Genomic DNA, 18045 nt, shown 5'->3' on the forward strand with positions numbered 1-18045 from the left:
TACCCTCCAGAATGGATTCTATTTTAGACAGCGTGCTGACTAATGCATAGAGCAGGTTGACAGAAACATGGATCCGTTTAGATAGTTCAGATCTGAACAACAGCAGATTTTCAACTCAAGTTTCAACTTTTTAGAAGGTTTTACCCTTTTGAGTATAGTAGAATTATGCCTGGATTTATAAATTTTTATCCAGAAGGTATTTTCCAGCTTAAATAAAATTAAACGATTTTAATTTTTCCAAAGCAAAGTTAAACTAATTTTTAAAATTATTTCATTAAAATTATTTTAATAGGAATTACTTTCTGCTTATATTTTACAATAAAAATTGAATCATTTGATTACTTGGCCCCTTATATAAAATTAAACCATTTATAGTATTTGCATTGTCAGTTTTCTTTGTGACCATTTATGCTAGCCAATTTTTATAACTGTAAATTTTTGCCAAGAAGGTAGGATGCTTCCACAAATAACAAGTATTTGTACATACTGTTATACCTATTATCAGATCTATTTTTGCTTTATCTCATTTGATGTTCCTTTTAAAAATACTCATTTTGAATTTGATAGAATACTGATAATCATATTTGTTTCTGAGAAAAGCCTGAACAAGTCCTTTCAGATATTCTAGGATTTCATTCCCAAGTAAAGGGATGCATGAAAAGTCCTCATTTCAGTGAAAGAAGCCAGACACACAAGGCCACATATGTATGATTTCATTTATATGAATGTCCAGAGTAGGCAAATCCATAGAGACAGAAAAGATATTAGTGGTTGCCAGGGGATAATGCAGGGAGGGGAAGAGGAGAATGACTGCTTAAAAGGTTTCCTCTTGGGGTGATGAAAATGTTCCAGAACTAGATAGTGGTAACAGTTGCACAACATTTTAAATGTACTAAAGTCACTGAATTATACACTTTAAAATGGTGAACATGATGAATTTTAACCACTCATAACCATGTTTTATGAATTTTACCATTTTTTAAGTAAAGGGAAAAGAAGGTTCTGAGATTCAAACCTTTGCAATCAAAATAAACTGTCGAATAGAGAAGCCCGTAAACATATTCTGAATACTATTTAATTTTTCTGCCCATGAAACTAAGCCTAATTCTAAATAATATAAGAGCCAAAATAAACTGTCTAAGCTGGTGTTAACTTTTTTCTTAAATTAAAAATGTTATCAGGTTGATAGGTGCAGCAAACCACCATGGGATACATTTACCTATGTAACAAACCTGCACATCCTGCAAATGTACCCTGGGACTTAAAATAAAATCAAATAAGTGTTATCAATGTTCATTGTGAAAAAATCAATACAGAAAGAATAAATTATCAATTCCATTGTCTGGAAATCATGTTTCGGGATTATATATATATGCACAAACTTTATTTCCCTAAAAAGAGATTAGATATTGTTCGGTAGTATATCCAACTACATAATTTTACCAACTACCTCACACTTATAACTCTTTTACTATGTGCCGGCAGTGTTCTATGTACTTTAAGTATATTAACTAATTTAATCATTTAACAACCCCATGAGGTTGGCTTTGTCCATTGATTTTAATGAGAAAGCTAAGAGAGGAAATAAGTAGCCTTTCAAAGGTCACACAGAAGTAAGTGACAGATCCAGGATTCATATCCAAGCATTCTGGCTCTAGCGTCCATGCTTCTCAACCATTATGACCCAATATTCAACCAAGTCAATACTGAGGGACACATGAAATGTATCCAGTATTTTGCTATTACAAACAAAAATCCAATGAACATTCTTGAAGCCATACATAAAAATAATGGTTACAATAGAAGTTACTGGAATTGAAATTTTGGTTCAACCTATATTAAAATGTAAGTCTTTTGAGATAACTCATAGATTTTTGAAATGATCAGTCTTACGTTTGTGGCGGAGCACACTTCTGCATGGGGAAAAGATTCACTGTGAAGCACAGAGCACCATTATGTTTGGATCATCTTGTGATTAAAGTTCAGGCATTATCTATCCTGTACGTGGCAGAATCAAGACTGCAATATTGCCTGCTTTTCTTTTTAACTCATGTTTTCCCTTGACTACACTGCTCCTCAAAGTAAAACCCCTGTGTCAGTGTACTATTCATGGAATACTCTGCAATTATAACCACCTTCTAATACTTTTAATACCCAATCAAAATTTATTATACATATGTATACATAGATACTCATCTGTAAAGTTGTGCTTCAAAATAGTGATCTCTTCCCAACATTACAATATATATTAATGATGTTGACAATTTGATAATGAAACACTGTCCAAAATATTCCCCATTAATACAACAAAGACATAATTGAGTATTTCCATTTCCATGCCAGCCGTAAGCATAATTTTGCAATGTGATCATCTTAGAATTATTTAATCTCTAAATACAGCAAAAACAAGAAACCAAGTTAATATTGTTTTATTACATCCCCCCATATCTGTAAATATTACTTTACGCATCCAATTTTTGCTTATTTTAAGCAGCCAAGTTTCTTTAAAAGCAAAGTAACTTATTTTAATAGCAATATTAAAGCTCTGTTTAAAACATTGCAAAACAAATCCCACTGCATTTTAGACAGCTGCTTCCTTATAAAAGTAAGAAAAAACATTCTGTACATTTATATAAAAATTTCTAAATCATTCACTGGGGGAGAAAATGAAAGCTTTAAAAATATATTTTCTTGCACACTCAAATACCATAAATTTCACCTTACACATATATGGAAATAATAATACTACATATGTGAAAATATAGAAATGAATCCCTAAAATTAAATTTTCATTTGAGAGAAAAGAATTACAAATTAGGGCATACATGCAGACCAGGTGGTTTTCAGCATGTTCAAAGAACAAAGAGATGGTTAGAGGTTTTATAAACAGGGAAGTGATACTGGTTACTCTTCGAGAAAGTTTATCGGCACTAGTAAGGTCTCGGGGACGTGGCCGGTTTTGATTGGTGAGTGAGGGAGTGCGCAAAACACAGTGGGTGTTTCAGTAGCCATTAGATAAAACTGGCTTCCGGTTACAGCAGGAAATTTCAGCAACTAAGCTTGCAGAGAATTCCATTCTCAGAGCAAGATTTTGTGCCCTGAGTTCTTTCTCCCCCTGGCTTCTCGACTGTCTTTTGGTTGAGTATTTCAAGATTGATCCAATTCGTATGATCAACTTTCACACATGTTCAAAATGATTACATTAAAAGAAGAAGACTTTAAACGGAAAACAAGGCCTGGAGCGGTGGCTCACTCCTGTAATCCCAGCACTTTGGGAGGCCAAGGTGGGCAGATCACGAGATCAGGAGATCGAGACCACCCTGGCTAACACAGTGAAACCCCGTCTCTACTAAAAATACGAAAAATTAGCCGGGCGTGGTGGCGGGCGCCTGTAGTCCCAGCAGCTCGGAAGGCTGAGGCAGGAGAATGGCGTGAACCCGGGAGGGGGAGATCGGAGCCACTGCACTCCAGCCTGTGCGTCAGAGCGAGACTCCGTCTCAAAAAAAAGGGGGGGGGGGGGGGTGGAAATAAAAAGTCTAAGTCTAAAACACATAGATTTTAGGGTCAAATTAGAAAACAGAAAATGTAGGAATAAATCAGAATTTTAGATACACATTTAATTCATAGACCTTCTTAGTGCCCAGAGGGAGGGCTACAGGAGGAATACAGCAATTCCCATGAATGCCTTGTTTGTTCTGCACAACAAGTTCAGGCTCATCCTGCAAATGCCTTCAGACTCATCATGCAGTCAGCTCTGTCTCCTTGATTTCTCACTCCAAATAAGGTGAGCCATAGAGAAGAGGTTGGCTGATCCCTCACCGGACTCAAATGGCAGTTGCCATTGGCCTGAGAAAGGAAAAGGCAGTGCCAAGCCTAGGAAAAAGTGTGAAGCAGACGATGTTGTCTTTACTCCCACCCATATTCCCTGTGGTCTCTCCTTGACCTTGAAGGTCTTCCTGTTGCCCTCTGACTGTCCAAATAACCTACTTGGGCTGCTTTCTCCCAAAGTTCCCTCTGTTCTAAAATGACAACTTGATCTTTTTCTTTCATACATTCAAAATTTCTATTTCTTCTATTATTTTAAAATTTCTCTGGAGAAAGCAAACTGATTAAAAATTAATTCATGCTGAAGGATGGTGGAAAACTTGGAGTCACTTAAGGGAATCTCTGCTGGAGGTGTTGCTTTAGCAGAAAGCCGAAAGAAGGGGGCCCACGAGGCCTGGCTTTCCTTGATTCACGCCAATGCCACTCAGAAGAATGGCAGTGAGGAGAAAAATGAAATTTTGTAGCTCCCAGGCCCTGATCAGGTGTCAAGTTTGTGGGGCTTAGGTCTAAGGACAATCAATCTCCCCAGGGTGCTTTCAGTAAGATCCTTCCCTCAGCTCCCTCTAGCCTCTAAACTCTAGGAGGACATGGTTATTTGGATCTAAATTAAAAAGATGTTGGTCAATATAAGAGAGAACAGAAACAGCAATAGAGGATTTAACTTCAGTAAAGGTAAGTTTTAAAATGTTTTTGTTATTAGCTCCCCAAAAAAAACACCTCATCTCTGGACCCTTGCTACCAAAAAGCAGGGAACCCTAGCTGCAGCGAGTATTCCCCAGTTTGCTACTAACTTGTGGATACAGAAATCTTGAAACAGACTGCAAAGCAAACCTACTGTTCCCCTGGGTTCCCTATTTCCTTTCCACAGAAACCAGAAAAGTTTAATTTATTTACAATTTTAAACAAATTACACAAATTGGACAGGAACTATTTCCTCATAGACTCAGTTACAATGCAGCATTTAAGAGCCAGGCCTAGAAAGCTCTCTCTTTTTTCTATTGTAGGACAAACTGTACCCCAGTCTCATTTCAAGTTTTTACCATTTTCCTCTTTGTTCTCATTTCATTTTAAATATTGCATTGATTAATAATAATATACACACACGCATTTATTTCCAACTATATTCCTATAGAAAATTGCTACTTCATAGGGTACTTCAACAAATTTTGCCTCCAAAGTCAAATGAATTTGATAGTGCAGTAGGGATGAGTCCCAATTCTTTATGAGCTGCAACATTTTTAATTTAATTCAGTCTTCATTGTTTCTTTTCCAAAACTTTCTTCACATAGTGATACTCAATATTTCTTGTTTATTTTTTAAACTGTTACTCAAAGTGAATATATAATAATGTGGTATTAGCATAACTTAGCTATTGTTGGACTAATATTTATCCAACATATTTATTACTAAAATATCCGTAAAAAAAAAAAAGAGCAGATGCTTTAGAGACCTTAATTCCAGTGCTGGAGTTTAAGATTTACCAGTTGTCTGTTTTAACATTTTTCACTTTTTGGAAAAGATAAGCAACAACTTACTTTAAAAATATAAATTGGTGAGTAGCATAATTCAAAATTGAGAAAAAAATCATCATATACATACATGTTGAAATTGAATTTTACAATATTATTTTTGGAAACCTCCAGAATGTCTGGCAAAGACCTAATTGTAGCACAGTGACATTATTTCTTTGTGCATGCTTCTGCTAATGTAATAAATTTGGGTTCCAAATTATTTAAAAAGTCAAGGCCATCTTCTTCCTGTTTTTCACTGCAGCAGCCCACAGAACCAGCTGGAGATCCTCTTCCCTCATAGTTATAAGTGAGGACATAATCTTGGGATGGCATGCGGTCTTCATTCTGATTGCATTGATGCAATTTCTGTAAAATTTTTTAAAAAATGAATTGCATTATAGTTTTAAACAACTTAAATATATGAACTTAAAATTTATTTTTATTTACCTTTTATGTTTAATTTTTAACCAGTGTGTCCTCTAATGGATTCCTACACACAAAAAATGCACATGATTGGTCTATATCACAACCATACCATAAAGTCAGTATAGTTTACATTTCTAGTAATCCACATAAATAAAAAATTATGTATACAAGTTTTATATTTAAGTACATTCAAGTTATCATTAAATGCTTATCCCTAAATTTTATACACAGAGGTCAGCCTAGTCTAAAAAATAGAGACAATAGTCATACTGGTTAGGAGTTTGAGATAGGATGTCAAACAGCCTTGGTTGTGAGTCAAAGCTCTGGCTTTACCAACTAGCTATATGACTTTGGGCAACTGACCAAATATCTTTTAGTCTCAGTGACCACCTAACAAGATTATTTTAGAAATTAATGACAAAATAATAATGCACAATACACATATTATGCCCAGCACATATTAAATGTACAATACATGTTAACTTGAATCACTATTACATGCAATTATAAAGTAGGTAGGATTTACCACATTAACTTCAGAATCAAGTTTCCAAGATACCCAAACATGGCAAAATAGATACATGCACCGAAAAGTTCAATGAAATTAAAAAGAATGAACATAACCCATATTGCAAAAACTGGGCTTTTGTAATGAAGACGCCATGCATTCAGCCACACCTACCCTCTCTGCCACTAGCCTGTCTGCCAACTCGTCAACTGCCGTGTCTCCTCCCTTTCCTCACCTGTGTGCCCTCTCCTTGCCTATGTGGAGTTCACTGGCGTGGCTTACGTTCTTTCTTGATGACATTGTTAGCCTTACCTCCTATTACCTGGTGTGCAACTGAGGAACCCTCCTAAGATTATGTCTTAAGCTTCACTCCATCTCAACCTGATATTACATAATACTGACTGTCTAGAAGTAGAAAAAGAATTAACACTTGAATTTGACCCTCCAAAATGCTATGGATACATAACCTACAGTCCTATACCAGAGTATCACCCATTTGCATTCCATTCAAGGATTAAAGGTCCACTGTATGTCCTGCAATGGCGCTGGTATCCTCTGACAAAAGAGGTAAAAATTTAGTCCAGAAGAGTGTCTAATCCAGTGGCTTCTACCTAGCCGCATATTTGAATCATCTCAGAAATGTAAAACAAAAACAAAACAAACAAAAAACCCCAAATTCATTAAATTAGAATCTTTTAGAGTAGAACACAGACATTAGTTATGTTTTAAAAGCTTCATAGAGGATTTTGCCAAGCCCAGTGCCTCATGCGTATAATCCTGGCACTTTGGGAGGCCAAAGTGGGTGGATCACTTGAGCCTGGGAATTGGAGACCAACCTGGGCAACATAGCAAAACACCTTCTCCACAAAAAATACAAAATTTATCCAGGTGTGGTGATGTATACCTGTAGTCCAAGCTACTCAGGGGGCTGACATAGAAGGATCACCTGAGCCCAGGAGGTCAAGGCTGCAGTGAGTGGAGATTGCACCACTGAACTCCAGCCTCAGCGACAGAGCAAGACCCTGTCTTTAAAAAAAAAAAAGAAAAGAAAAGAAAAGAAAAGAAAGAAAAAAGCTTCTGCTTCATAGGGGATTTTGGTATGAACAGAGAATTCCTTATTTTAATTCCTTCTTTCTTTCATATTCTTGCTTTCCTTAAAATAAAAGCACTTTACATTTGCATGGTGCTTTGTATATTTAAAATATGTCCTGCAATGGTGACTATAGTTAATAATAGTATATGTTATATTTCAAAATTGCAAAGGAAGTACATTTCAAATGTTCTCACCACAAAAAAGAAGTATTTGAGGTGATGCATATGTTAAGTGTGATTTAATCATTCTACATTGCAGACATAAATCATAATATCACTTTGTGCCCCATAAGCATATAAATTAAATTTTGTCAATTTGCAATAAGATAAAAAATATATATAAATCATGCTATTTAATCTTTATCCTAAAACTGCCTACAAATGTTGGTGTTTTCACAGAGAAATACAGATTTCATTTGAAAAGTCTGTAATTGTGAGGAACTAGAATTGCTTTCACAATCTTCTATATCAAAAGGGTTCATGAGGTAAATACACAACTAAAAATGAGACATTAGTGAAGAATATTAAAAACCTCCTATATTTATGGGATTTTATAAATTAAATGAAATATGATAAATGAAATAAAATCTTTTAAATTAAATAATGTAACAAAATCAAAGAGCATGGGAAAATGAACAGAAGAAGCAAGAGAGAGCCCACAGAAAAATATAGAAAATACATGTTAATTTGAATTGTCTATTTTTCTCCATTCGGAGGTTTAAATTTTAGAGTCAAAACACCTAAGGAAACTCACTTCACCGAGACGGGGCTGAGTAAAACTGTGCCACTCCGAGTAAGTGTATCTGCAGTTGTCCACCTCCGTGTGTCCTCCCCTGCAGGAGTCCAGGGTATGATGATGCCCAGCCCCCCGGCAGGATTCCAAGGTCTGGTTTCCTCCTTTCATCATTTCAATGGTTTCCTGCCCTCCATTTTTCATTCCTGATCCCATAGTACCACAAAAACCTTGGCTAGAGTTGTTGGCAGTTTGGGTCATAAATCCATTGACAGAGCACTGAAATAATAAAATTAAATAATTCATGTTGAGAGGAAAAGGATTCTAAATTGTCATGAGAAGGCAAAGGAGAGAGAATATTTGTTGAACCTTTTATTCATTCATTCATTCATTCATTCATTCAACAGACATTTATCAGTTTCTAATTATGCGCCCAGATGCCATCTTCATTCATTTTGTACTGCTATAACAGAATACCTGAGACTGGGTAATTTTTAAAGAACAGAGATTTATTTCTTACAGTTATGACGTCTGGGAAGTCCAAGATCAAGGAGTTCACATTTGGCGAGGGCCCATCCCATGGCAGAAGGTGGAAGGGCAAAAGAGCAAGAGTGAGAGGGAGAGGGAGAGAGGGAGAGAGGAGCAACAGGGGACTGAACTTGCTTTTACAATAAGCTTTCATGATAATAAACCCATTCCCATGATAAAGACAGTAATCCATTCATGAGAGCGGAGCCCTCATGACCTAATCACCTACTAAAGGTCTCACCTGTCAACACTGTTGCATTGGGGATTAAGTTTCCAATATATCAGCTTTTAGGGACAAATTTCACCATAGCAAATGCAAAAGCCTAGGGATATAAAGATAGACATAGTCTCTCGATGGTTCCAAGAAGCTCTTATTCCAGGGAGAGAGAAAAACAAATACTTTAAGAATGTGATTACTCTACTATGTAGGTGAGCACAAAATGTTACAAGAGCACAGAAGTAGAGCATTAAAATTCAAATCCAAACAGGGTAAGTGGAATAGATCAGGTAACTGGAAAAACTCTGAGCTAAGAGACTAGGGACTAGTAGGAGTGGGACAAACAAGGCAACCACTGTAGAAGGGTCTGGAGGCAAAAGGCAAACAATGTCCTTCAGGGGTCCCCAACTTCAGTCAGTTGAGAACAGCTACCACATAAGATTAGGGTTGGGGGGAGGCTAGAAAGGTTATAAAAGGCCATAAGATATAAAGATCTATATGCTATGCTAAAAAAATAGACTTTATTATGAAGATTACAGGGACTGTGAAGAATTTTAACTCAGTACAGAGAGAAACACATTTCAAAAATATCATTCTAAGCAATAATGTGGAAGACAAATAAGAAGACAAATTTGGGGTCACGGAGATCAGATGGGGGTCATTGTATCTGATCTGATCTGATATTCCAGGTGAAAATGATAAGGACCTAAGCCAAGGAAGAAGCAGTGATGATTGAAAGAAGTAGATGGACTCCACAGAGAGTCTACAAGTATCTAGATGGATGAGGCAATCAAGGACAGAGTCAGAAATTATTCTTTTGTGTTCCACGAAGGCAAATAGGTAGATGGTACAACTTACTGTAACAGGGAAGAAAGATGTGCTTACGGGCAAGAGGAGAGTGAGCAACTAAAGTTTGAATATGGTAAACCTTGGAAACATGTGGGATGTCCAAGATGAATATATGAATATGCAGATTTGGAACTCAGATGAGCGATTTGAGCTGGAGATATAATTCTGGGAGACACTCCCAAATAGGTGATAGTTGAGGCCATGGGAATAGAGGACCTATCCAGAGAAAATTGTCAACCAAAATAAAAAGGGCTAAGGAGAGAATCACAAGAAAAATCACATTTTAAGGGGAGGGTAAGAGAAACACAGCTGTGACAGGCCAGATCTGAGTAGCCCCTGAGATAACAGAGAAAACCAAAGAGGCAGGACTCTGAAGACATGAAGAGAGAATATGGTAAGGAGTGGGAGCAGCCAATGATGTTAACAACAACAAAAAAGTCACAGCAAGGCAAGAATGGGTTCAATTAAAGTATAAGTGCCCATTGGATTTAAGTGAAAGAATAGCCATTGATGAGCTTTGCCAAAAGAATTTCCAGGGAGTGCTGGGTAAGCAGGAAGGAGTACTATAGAGAAATCAAATACAATTTTTTCTTTCCTAAAGTTCAGTTTGAAAGAAAAAGAGAGATGTGGAGGGAACTAGAGGATGACAAAGAGTCAAGGAAATGCTTTAAAATGAAAAAAGTCTTCATTAAACATTAATTTAATACTGGAACTTCACTCCAACCCTCTGAGCCATAGGACAGACGTTTAGTTACAGTGGTAACCTCGACATGTCAGTTTTCATTACAAACAGTTACATTACTTCCAGGACAAGAACCTCCATTACATTCAGGTTCCTTTGTGCCACCTTCCTATCAATTTAAATTTTTTTCTACTTAAAATGCAGTCTTTAACTAAATTGAAAAATTTTTCAAATACAGATGACTTATTGAACCTGAAATATATCTACAAGAGTCATACTTAACTATCTCATTGCCTTAGAAAAAAATACCAGAAAAAAAGAATTGAAAAGTAGCCATTTGGTGGCAGTGCTACCCTACATTTTTTTTCTTAAGTTGCTGTTACAATAAAGTTCAATTACAAAAAAAGGAAAAAAGAAAAACTCTCCTAATTATTAAATCTTCTTGATGGTATAATTTCATTGTAATAAACACAAGTTCAAAGATCATATTTCTAAGTGAATAAAAGAGGAATTTAAAATAAACTGAAAGCAATGCTGAGCCTACAGGGCTAGCTTTCATACTTTCTATTCTCTGCTCCTTTCTGTCCTCCTCCATCCGCATTTCCCAAAGTTCATTCTCACAGGGTATCAACAACTCCTTATCCATGTCAATAATTTCTAGGTTTACTTTTCCAGTCCTGATTATTCACCCAACTCCTAATCCCACGTGCATGCCTTCAAGTGAAATTCAGATCCAAAGCTAAAATGATCACTTTTACTCATTGTATTAAAGCAAGTTTATAGATTCAAGATGAGATTTTATGTTTTTGTATAAATTAATAATTCCAAGCCCCTTTTAGAAGTGTTCCTAACACAGAACAGGTACATATTGTGAAATGACCACTCAATATCATCAGCTCTAGCATTAAATGGCAAAGAACAAATAGTAAGTAAAAGTCATCCATGCCGGTCTTAAAAATAAAATAAGAACTTACTATGAGTCAAGGACTGTCAAGGGATTAAACCTGCTTTCTCGCTGGAGAGATAATCACAGGTTTCTACATGTAGGCATGTGAAGCATAGATGGGCTACGATTTTGCATGGTGGTGTGGAGGAGTTGAAGAGAGAAATAGTGAATAAGAAAGGCATCTTCAGCCCGAGACATAGAAAAGGCTGGATATGCAGTCATTGTCCCTGGCTATAGCCTCTGCCACTTTGACTCTGCTTTTTACTTTGTTCCTTAAGTTCAGCTAGTCAACAACCTTATCATTTATACCTTTGAAATATTTCTTATTCATCCCTATCTTACTATAACAATTACCATCATCCTGGTAGAATTAACTCATGCTTAAACTAAGCTTTCATCTTCCCCAACCCTGATGTCTTCCTATTCTCACTGATCACCCTACTGACTCAGCTTCACGCTGCTTGATTATACCTCTCTGCTGTAGAAAAGCCTTGGCTGGCTCTCCCTTACCATGAGAATAAATCCGAAATTCTTAGTGCAGGATTTAAAAGTCCTATCTCCCACTTGTCTCTTAATATTCTCTTCTCTAACACCGAACTTGTTTCAAGCCTCTATTCCAACACATGATTTCTTCTATTCTAAATCAATTTATTTATTATTTGCTAAATAGCCCCTAAACTTTGTCATCTCCTGTCTTGTAGGCTATGCTGTTTTCCTCTTCTTTAGCTATTCTCACCATCTCTTCACTTTCAAACAGTTCTTATTCTTTAAGTTACCAAGTAAGCTGTATCTCTTGTCGCCAGCGTTTCTGGTTGATCCAAACTACATGAGTACATTTAGGTATCATAGGTATTTTTGAACTCCGACAGTGCTTTATCATATTGGTTTATTGTCATGTTCCTATTTTGCTTTTCCATAAAAGTAGGACCTATTTCTCATAAATAAGTTGGCATCTTTTTGAGGTGAGAACATGCCTTGTAAGTACTTTTGTGTGTGTATATATATATATATATATATATATACTTTGTGTATACTATACTTTGTGTATACATATATACTTTGTGTGTGTGTATATATATATATACTTTGTGTATATGTGTATATATACACATATACTTTGTGTATATGTGTATATATACACATATACTTTGTGTATATGTGTGTGTGTATATATATATATATGTATATATACTTTACACAAAACAAGAAGCATAAAAGCACCTCAGAAGTCCTAAGAAATATATAAGGAAAGAGAGTGGCAGTAATCTTCCAAACCCTTCTCCCTTTCTTTTAGATATATCTCATTGATATTTTCCTAGTTATCTTGAGAACTTTTAGCAAGCTTTTTTCCCCATTATAAATGGTCAACAAGTTACATAAACAAATTATATCTGGAAATATACATTGTAGAGTGCAGGCAAAACAAAGTATTGTTATAATAAATACTCAACATCAAAGAATAAGTTTAAACTATGACACTAGAGTGGAAAAAAGATGACTAAAACAATACATCTGGATTAAGAAGTTTAATAAATTACCACTACATAAACATATGAATATTGACAGAAAATATTTATGCCTACTAATTCTGATTCAATTAAAAATATAAATTAACTCCTAAATTTTGAAATGAGTTTATGAGGATGAATTAAATAAATTATCGGAGACACAAATACATATTTATTTAAAAATTACTTACCACTCTATCGTCTCCAGGTGCTTCTGTGTTTGATATAATTAAGTTTTGCTGTGCTAAATCTTCAGGAAAACGTTTCCCTTTAGTTGCACCAAAAACTCCACATACTAAAGTTAGCAATACAGCTGAATTTAAAAATAAAAATAAAATAACTTACTTTAGCATACATAGAATAAAATAATCATCATTTATTTCTTACCACCTAAGGATCAAAGTGGAAAATAAATCCACTAAGCATGGTTTCCCATGAATTATCTTGGCTGTTCTAAGTTAACATGTCACCAGATAGCTTAGATTTTAGAATCAGAAGCAATAATCTGTATTTTTTCATTATATCTCGCTAATTGAATTCTGCCCATCAAAATAAAGTACTTAGAATTATGAGTTAAGCAATACATAAAGAAAAAAAATCACTTATATTTAAGACAAAGACTTTGAAAAAATTTACTGACTCCCCTAAAAATAATTTTCCTAAATGAAAATGTAAAAAAAGAATTGTGTACATAAAAACATGAGAAAAACAGACTGCTTTCCTAGAAAAGATTTATCTTAATTGAAACTACTTTGTATCTTGCCTATTAAGAATTCTTATTCTAAATCATAATTGTGGGAGATTGAAAACACATGATAATTAAACTAAGAATAATAACAACAATTCTTCCAGTCTAAAAGACCCTATAGTGCATTGGCAAAATCCACAAGCCCAGAGCACTACATATTTTTGTATGGCCTGTGAGCTAAGACTTTGTATTTTAAAATGGTTGAAAAAATTCAGAAGAATAAGAGTTTATAATGTGAAAATTACGGCCGGGTGCAGTGGCTCACGCCTGTAATCCCAGCACTTTGGGAGGCTGAGGAGGGTGGATCACCTGAGGTCAGGAGTTCGAGACCAGACTGACCAACATGGAGAAACCCTGTCTCTACTAAAAATACAAAATTAGCCGGGCACAGTGGCACATGCCTGTAATCCCAGCTACTCGGGAGGCTGAGGCAGGAGAATCACTTGAACCTGGGAGGCAGAGGTTGCAGTGAGCCAAGATCTTGCCATCGCCCTCCAGCCTGGGCAACAAGAGCAAAACTCCGCCTCAAAAAAAAAAAGAAAGAAAGAAAGAAAAAAAGAAAATTACATGAAATTCAAATTTTACAGTCCATATATAATGTTCTATTGGAACACAGTAATGCCCATAATTTGCATATTTTTATAGCAGTGTTACTGTTTGAAGGACAGATTTGATTGGATACAATGGAAAACACATGGCCTGCAAAGCTTGACATATATACTATCTAATCCTTTACAGAAAAAGTGTGCCAACTCTTGTCTACCCTACATGGCCCCACACTACCTTTCTGGCTCCATTTCCTAATCCTCTTCCCCTTGTCCACTCTCACTACACTGGTTTTCCTGCCACTCCTTGGTTTCTCCAGACATAATCACAAATTAGGGCCTTTCCATTGACTTCCCTGTCTGATTGAAAGTTCTTCTCCCAGGCATTCCATCTGGCTCTTTCACCTCTTCCAAAAATCATTAAAAATAATCTTCTCAGACCTAACTCTCTATTGAAAATTGCAATCACTGGCACCAATACCCTCCTCACCAACACACTCCATGGCACTACAGATCATAATTATTTGCCTCTCTTTTTTTTCCCCCATAGCATTTAATTTATTCATTAACTGTCACAAGGCAGAATGATTGTTTTTGCTTGTTTGCTTGTTTGTCTTTCCCTATTTTTCCTAAGCACCTAGAACAGTTTCCTGCCTACAGTAGGTATTTGATACATGTTTATTTTTTGACTTGATGAAAAATAATGAACACATTAGAAATTTACTGTGTACTGCTCTAAGCACTTCACACGCATTACCTCATTTAATCCTCAGTGCTACACCATATGGTAGGCTACTACAATTATTCCTTTCACAGATGAGGAAACTGAAGCACAGTTAAGTAATTTGCCCCAGGTCACGTGGCTTACAAGCGATGAAGTTGGGGTACAAACCCAGGCAGTCTGATTCCTGAGTTCTTTGCTCTTAACTTGTACTCTTATCACAAAACAAAGCTAATCTAGGCTGGAGGAGGTTAACAGAATTTAAAATTGGCAAGATATACCCAAGAAGAGACATTGCTGAGAAAAGAACATCTCCCGTAACTCTGTGGCTGGATGGTAAGAAGATATGGAATGAAAGTGGCTTTTAGTGGAGTTTCCTAAGGCAGAAATTTTAGATTGTTCTATTTAGCCCTAAAAGGAATAGCACTGCAACCAAGAAATAAAGACTATTTGTTTGTCAGATTCTGTGAAATCTAAGGAATTGTCAACAATTATGTCTAAGCATAAAGTCTTTTATCTCAAGAAGGATCATGTTCCCTTCACAGAAAATATTTAAACACAACTCAGGTAATAACACAAAAGGAACTTGGAAAGAGACTCACATCTAAAGGATGCTTGGACAAGATTATTTTTTAAACATCTTTTCCCGCACCTAGATTTTTTATTATATATTTAATTTCAAGAAAGTGAAAATACTTACAAAAGAGCAGTGCTATACCCAGTAATATTGCAAGGATTGCCCATTTTCCAAGTATTACTCCTGCACTCCTTGAAGTCGCACGACACTGAGTTGGATGAGTACATTCACATAGATTAACTGTCAATAATTTTGTTGCAGCTTGGCCGGCCCTGTCTTTTACAGTAATAGGAATGGTATATTTTTGAAATCCAGCATTTTTCTGGTATGAAAGACGGGCAGCTGTGTCTGAAAGAAAATAAAAGAAGTTTATTTTTTAATGATCATTTATTCTTCCCTTAGCATTTGTTTCATCTCGCTTGTTTTTGAAGGCATCATTCTCGAGGAACTGCCTGCCACATGAAAATAAATAAAAATGGAGGACTATCTTCAACCCTTTCAAACTCTAATATTATCTTATATGTGTTGTCCCTTGTAATTCCTTAGAAGGGAGCCCTAAAGAAATAATTTGGCATTGGAGTGGCCCAGTAGTATTCCAGTAATGTTTATCTATACAAACCAATAATGTTAGGTTGGCTGTTAACATACACTTCAAGCATTTTTCTTTAGTACCAATATATCTACAGGTACACAAAATAGTTTCTGAAGTTTACATTTTCTTATCCATTGACCTTCTAGTATTTGCACATTATTCGTATGGATAAGGTAATTTTTCAAAGCACAATAGATTGTTTACGATTAATGCCTTTGCATCTAGAAGTAATCTTAGTACCAGAAGCTAATTAATGTCACTCAGGCTACTTATAAGACTTACACAAAACAGAAATATCTATATAACAATTCACTTTTATCAACTCTGATAGCCAATTTTCCCAAATAGTCTTGGTCTATTATTTTAATGACCGTATTATCAACTAACCAAAAGCTCCACAGAATTTCAATGGCAGTTACAACCTCCCTGAGCTTTTATAATAGACTAAGTAAAATGAAAAAGTAGCATAATACACACCCTGGAAGTCATCTGGATTTCCTAAGCCTTGATTAAATGCTCTGCTGTAGCTGTAAGAATTTCAAAGATTTTGGCTGCACCTCATACCTGAAGGCTCCCTAGAGGAATATGAATTACCACTTGGGTTTACTTAGGACCCTTCAAGACCACACTGTGTCTAAGGTAAGATCCTTGAAATCCCTCCGCTCTGGCCCCTTCAAGACAACAAGTGGAGCCGTAGTCATATCTCAGTTATTCACAGTAGTGCATTGTCCTCTGATTTTCCTTCACTCAACTCTGCCCCCTTCATATTGTCCTCCTGTCATCAGTGTCACCTTTAAAAGATGTAAATCTGGGAATGGTATTGCCTTACTTGCACATTCCCAATGCATAATTGCTGTCGCCTACTGTACCAAGGTTAGTCCCCTCAGCCTGGCTCATGAGGCCCTTCACCACCAGACTCTACCCTTCCTTCCACCCAACCTCTTGGCATTCTTACTAAAACCTTCTAAACTCCAATGACATGGATGTACTTATTCTCCTGGTATGTTTCTTCTTTTATGCACATTATTAATCAATTATTGAACAAGCAAACATTTATGAAGCAATTAGTATCTACTAAGCATTAGGCTAGGTGCTGGAAGTACAAACATGAATTGCAAACATTCTAGGAAACTCATGTATTGGAAGGGAGAAGTAATCAGATGTTAATACAACAGGAAAGGCACTGCAATGCAGGTAGCGAAGGGTCATTGTGCCACTCCTTCCAATTCAAGACACACTTCAGAGGTGGAGCATCTCAGCTGGGATTGTGTCTGTCTTGTTCATCTCTATATAAATCCTCAGGATCTGGACTAGTGCTTAATAGATAGTAGGTGTTCATAAATATCATGAAAAAAATATCATGCTCATAAATATATCAAGCTCAGAAACGGAAAAGGAGGTATTCTATGTAGATAGGGCTATACACACAAAAGCCCAGTTGCATGAAAGAACACGGCAGCAACAACAGCATGAAGTATGGATGAAGTACAGAACATGACAGCCCCCAGAAACTGCTACAACAGGCAGCAGCCCCTCAACACTCCTTCCCATATCCCTTCCTATATCCCGCCAAGTTCACCTCCTGGATACCCTAGAGTGCTTGGTCTATACACCTGAGTTCCTCACTTCCAGAGTCAGCTTACAATACAATTTAAACTACATATCTTCTGCTCTCTCCTCACCTCACTGGTATTATTATTATTATTATTATTATTTTGAGATGGAGTCTCCCTTTGTCCCCCAGGCTGGAGTGCAGCAGCACCATCTCTCAGCTCACTGCAACTTCTGCCTACTGGTTTAAGCGATTCTCCTGCCTCAGCCTCCCCAGTAGCTTGGATTACAGGTGCCTGCCACCACGCCCAGCTAATTTATGTATTTTTAACAGAGATGGGGATTCACCACGTTGGCCAGGCTGGTCTTGAACTCCTGACCTCAAGTGATCCACCCACCTAAGCCTCCCAAAGTGCTGGGATTACAGGCATGAGTGACCGTGCCCAGCCACTGGCATTATTTTTAAAAACATACACACACACACAC

General features: G+C 36.4%; 1 protein-coding gene across 2 annotated transcripts in view; it reads right to left on the reverse strand.

The window, feature by feature from the left end:
* Window positions 1–702: 702 nt before the first annotated feature.
* The window catches only part of DSC3 (desmocollin 3), a 53798-nt gene continuing 36455 nt past the window's right edge, over window positions 703–18045 (reverse strand). Inside the window, exons 13-17 of one of the 2 annotated variants that reach the window (XM_003778958.4) lie at window positions 15540–15764; window positions 13017–13138; window positions 8117–8374; window positions 5784–5826; window positions 5627–5702 (exon numbers count right to left, since the gene is read on the reverse strand). In XM_003778958.4, coding sequence (XP_003779006.3) covers window positions 5800–5826; window positions 8117–8374; window positions 13017–13138; window positions 15540–15764 — 632 coding nt within the window. In that variant the 3' untranslated portion in view covers window positions 5627–5702; window positions 5784–5799. Of the gene's footprint in view, window positions 5703–5783; window positions 5827–8116; window positions 8375–13016; window positions 13139–15539; window positions 15765–18045 lie in introns of both variants that reach the window. The other variant, XM_002828138.4, reaches the window with a different exon arrangement.

The sequence above is a fragment of the Pongo abelii genome, chromosome 17 (assembly GCF_028885655.2).
Source record: "Pongo abelii isolate AG06213 chromosome 17, NHGRI_mPonAbe1-v2.0_pri, whole genome shotgun sequence".
Classification (NCBI taxonomy): Eukaryota; Metazoa; Chordata; class Mammalia; order Primates; family Hominidae; genus Pongo; species Pongo abelii.